The sequence below is a fragment of the Octodon degus genome, unplaced genomic scaffold (genome assembly GCF_000260255.1).
Source record: "Octodon degus isolate 3935 unplaced genomic scaffold, OctDeg1.0 scaffold00139, whole genome shotgun sequence".
Classification (NCBI taxonomy): Eukaryota; Metazoa; Chordata; class Mammalia; order Rodentia; family Octodontidae; genus Octodon; species Octodon degus.
This window is the reverse complement of record NW_004524715.1, coordinates 7,756,585-7,760,518: the sequence shown is the minus strand read 5'-3', so window position 1 is coordinate 7,760,518 and position 3,934 is coordinate 7,756,585. Positions and strand designations below refer to the sequence as shown.

At 36.5% G+C, this 3,934-nt stretch overlaps 1 protein-coding gene across 1 annotated transcript in view; it reads left to right on the top strand.

The window, feature by feature from the left end:
- The window catches only part of Avpr1a (arginine vasopressin receptor 1A), a 5,498-nt gene extending 2,563 nt beyond the window's left edge, over positions 1-2,935 (top strand). The window contains exon 2 of the mRNA XM_004641645.2: positions 935-2,935. Coding sequence (XP_004641702.1) covers positions 935-1,221 — 287 coding nt within the window. The 3' untranslated portion in view covers positions 1,222-2,935. The remainder of the gene's footprint in view (positions 1-934) is intronic.
- The last annotated feature ends 999 nt before the right edge of the window (positions 2,936-3,934 follow it).

Here is a 3,934-nt window from a genome sequence, read left to right as displayed (position 1 = left end):
GAATAGAATGATTTGTTCTAATGGTGTTTGTAAATAGGATCCCAAGTCCACAACTTGTACAGCAATTAACCACTAAGAAGAATGTATGCAGTGTGTTAATTATTGAAACTGTCCTAGCGATTTGATTTGAAACTGTCTCATTGCTATTTGTTTATCAATAAAATTATGAAAAACAAACAAAAAAAAAAACCAAAGGGAAGCCAGTTCTTGTTCAGTATCCTTATTTTTAGAAAAAGCACATGATCAGTGCAATAGTTTCACTGTGAAAAGTTGCAATATTTACGTAATTTGCCCGTTAAATGTTTCAGAATTCTGTTGAAATTTCTTAACCCAGCTGTTGTTAACATTTTACAATTTTTTAAATTTGAATATCTTACTATTCAAAGGTAATTTTCTTTTCGAATCAAGTCAAATTTCTAATTACCCATATTAAAGTTTTTAATATTAAGATATGTTCAATGTTTAGAACTACTAAATAATAATTCATGATGTTAAATTTTGACAGAGCTATTAGGCCGAAAATAATTTAGTATATAAGGTTGTATACTCTTGGAATTTCATTGAAATTGTAGCCATTCTGTAATTCTGTGTCTATTAGCACATGCTCCTGTTAATCTAAAATATACAGAGTTTTTTACACAGAGGTTTTAAAAAATTATCTATTTCATAGATTTACCTCTTGAAATTAACAATCATTCTACTTAAATATTTTAATAGTTACTTTAAAACATTTGTGTCAATTTCAAGGTATTTGCTTACAAAAATATTTTACAAGCAAGCAATTTCTACATGCCATCAATTTCCCTAACACACAGGATCATTTTCTGTCCCAGCCTATAACTTTTTCCTCCAAAGTCGCTAGAAAACTGAGTTTATACAGTGCTCAACTTCTCATTTTGACTGTTTAAATTTTACTCTATCATTTTTCATACAGATTCAGAAAACCCTTCTACCACCATCACTGCACTACTGGCTTCCTTGAACAGCTGCTGCAACCCCTGGATATACATGTTTTTCAGTGGCCATCTCCTGCAAGACTGTGTCAAAAGCTTCCCATGCTGCCAAACCATGAAGCAAAAATTCCACAAAGAAGATACTGACAGTATGAGCAGAAGACACACTTCTTACTCCAACAACCGAAGCCCAACAAACAGCACAGGTACATGGAAGGACTCACCTAAATCTTCCAAATCCATCAGATTCATTCCTGTTTCTACCTGACTTCGGGTTCATGCAGCCTGACTCTCATAACTGACTTTTTGGTCCATTAGTTAATCCAACCAGAAATTCTGAGAACAAACGAACTAGGTGAGATAAACGTGATTCAGCTCATTTTGTACAAGACTTTGCTTCTAGTTGGATTTTCCGCATTGCTAAACCCAAGCAGTGTGATTATTTTATACAGAATGTTAATGAAAACACACTACACTAAGATGTGGAGGCTTGATTCCCAGAAGTATAACATGAGTTATGTTTCAAAAGGAAAAAATCATAACCACCTGGCTTTACATTTTGTTGGTTTAGTTTTGTTACTGACATAAGTCAAGCCTGACTGCTTTCTGAACAAAGGGAGCTCATCATTCAGAAAAGGCTTCAGAATAACCATGTTTTCTTTCAATAAAATCAGTATGTGTATCAGAACGTGAAGCTCCAAGTGGTAACCTAGAGAACAGCACTTTGGAGGGCTCTGAGCTGGTGCTCAGAGCAAGGTGGGGCCAGTTTGAAGTGAAAAAAGTAAGTTCTATTACAAGCAATAAGTCACCCTGAATTTCAAAATGACAACTAGCAGTACCCTCTTTTAGTTTCCTCATAATGTATGTGCTCTGAAATGTAGACAGGCCAAGAATATGTTTTTCCTCAAATGGAAAGATGGCTTTAGATCAGAGTTGAGGAATGCCAAATTTTATAGAAAAGTAGGACAAGAGTACATAAGGTAGTCTGAAGACTTGTTTGGGGTACTATAAGTGTATTTTATTTTGTTATAAGATGACCTGTGTGATGCTGGATATTAACACGATAGTTCTTTTCATGTTGCATGAATTCAGCCTTACAGATGAGAGTCTTCTTGATGGTGACTCGAGATACAAAATTCCCACTTCTATGTTTAGTTGGGAGAGCCTTTCAATCTCCCATCCACCTAACAGAATAGAGAAGAACAGGGGCAAAGGGCAAGGGCAGGAAAGTGTGACAGAGAATAGCTCTAAATCTAGTCTGAGTTCCACCAATACTAAATATATCACTTTGGACAAGCTACACATGAAATCACATAAAGCCTGTTTCCGTGGCTGTATAATGGAGTTAGTAACACCCACCTCACAGGGTTGTTGTGAGGACTGAATGAAATTAAATGTGTGGAAAGAAATTTGTGAGCTGTAAAATGGTGTATATGTATGCTAATAGTTGCTTTTACTATATTATTGGGATCTCCAGAATTGAACAGTTTTTTTCTCACTTATTTTTCATTAATCAAAAGCAGTTGAATTCATGTCTGTAATATAAAATCCTGAAATTTAAATATAGATCTGCTGAATCATTGGAAAGCATTGCCAGTAGCCATTTGGCCTGACTTGTCTCACCTAACTAAAGTTTTCCAGTAGACAGAATTTGCTTTTCTTTCAGTGCAGGTAGACCAAAGCCAACTGAGAACATCAATTGCTTTCATTTCTAAACAGAGATAAATTATAGCACTCCCAGAAATTGATGCATTTTTGTTGTTGTTGTTGTTGTTGTTGTTAATGGAACCTGTTGGGTTTTGTCTAGTTATTTTGTCTGGCTCCTTCTTAGAAATCATGCCACAATTTGAGAATACATATTTTGAGTCTCTTAGAGGAAGGAATAGCTACTTTTAGTAGTAGTACAGGGTCTGTTTTTAAACTTTGTAGATAAGAAGCTGTGGACTGAATGATGCTGCAATAAACTGGAATCTTCAGCTTCACTCCTCTTCATTCTCTTGCCTTTCCAAGGTCTCAGCCCTTAAACTCCCTAGGTATACTTTAAAAAGTATACCCAAGTGTTCTGTAAAAAAATAACCCCTTAGATCTTAGAATTCCTCTTTTTAAAAATAACATTGGACAGACAATATAGCTCAGGGATGAGCATGTGCCTAGAATCCTTGAGGCCCTCGCTTCAATGCCCAGTATACAAAACAAACAAATCACATTAAGTGAAAAGCACAAGCAAAGTTCTCACAGGGCAGCATTCAATGTAAGTCACCCAGTAAATGAATCACTTCCTCATGTGAGTTAGCGTAGCAGAGCTGCACACAGCCTAAAGACTTTGTATTGGAACAAGAGGAGCCCATTTTGTTCTAAATCCATTTGCAGCTGTTTCAAAAAATTGGCAAGTATCCCCAAGGAAATAAATTCCACTTTCCCTTATTTCTGGGAACATCTCTCAAATGAAATTTACATCAAACTCCCCACCTGTCTTTTCCTCTTTTAGAAGCAAGAACAGAGAAGAGAGTAAGAAATGGACTGGCAGACACAGAAAAGTCTAGGTTATGTTGTCACAGCAGTCAAATGGGGCCTTGTCCTCTGGGAGGTTAAGGGAGAAATTTAGTCTATCTACTGCTAAACCCTCTTAATGGTATAGATCCCCAAATGGCATTCATGTAACTCTAATCTGCACCCCAAATTGGAAGAGTCCTGCTTATTTCAAGACATCAAAACTGTAGGCATGGGGCCAGGAGATGGCTCAGTGGAGTAAGTGCTTCCCTGGCAAGAGCAAGGACCTGAGTTCAATCCCCAGTTCCGGGAAAAAAAAAAAAAACTGTAGGCAATGAGGAGAACATGTGCTGTGAAGAAAAGTTTCTCTTTTCTTGAACCAAGAGAAGACCTGAGTTATGCCAAAGGACAGCTCACAGTCAAGAGTGAATGTGTTGTACAATCTTATTTTTTTAATAAGGTTATTGGTAGGAAAATCCTCCAACTACACA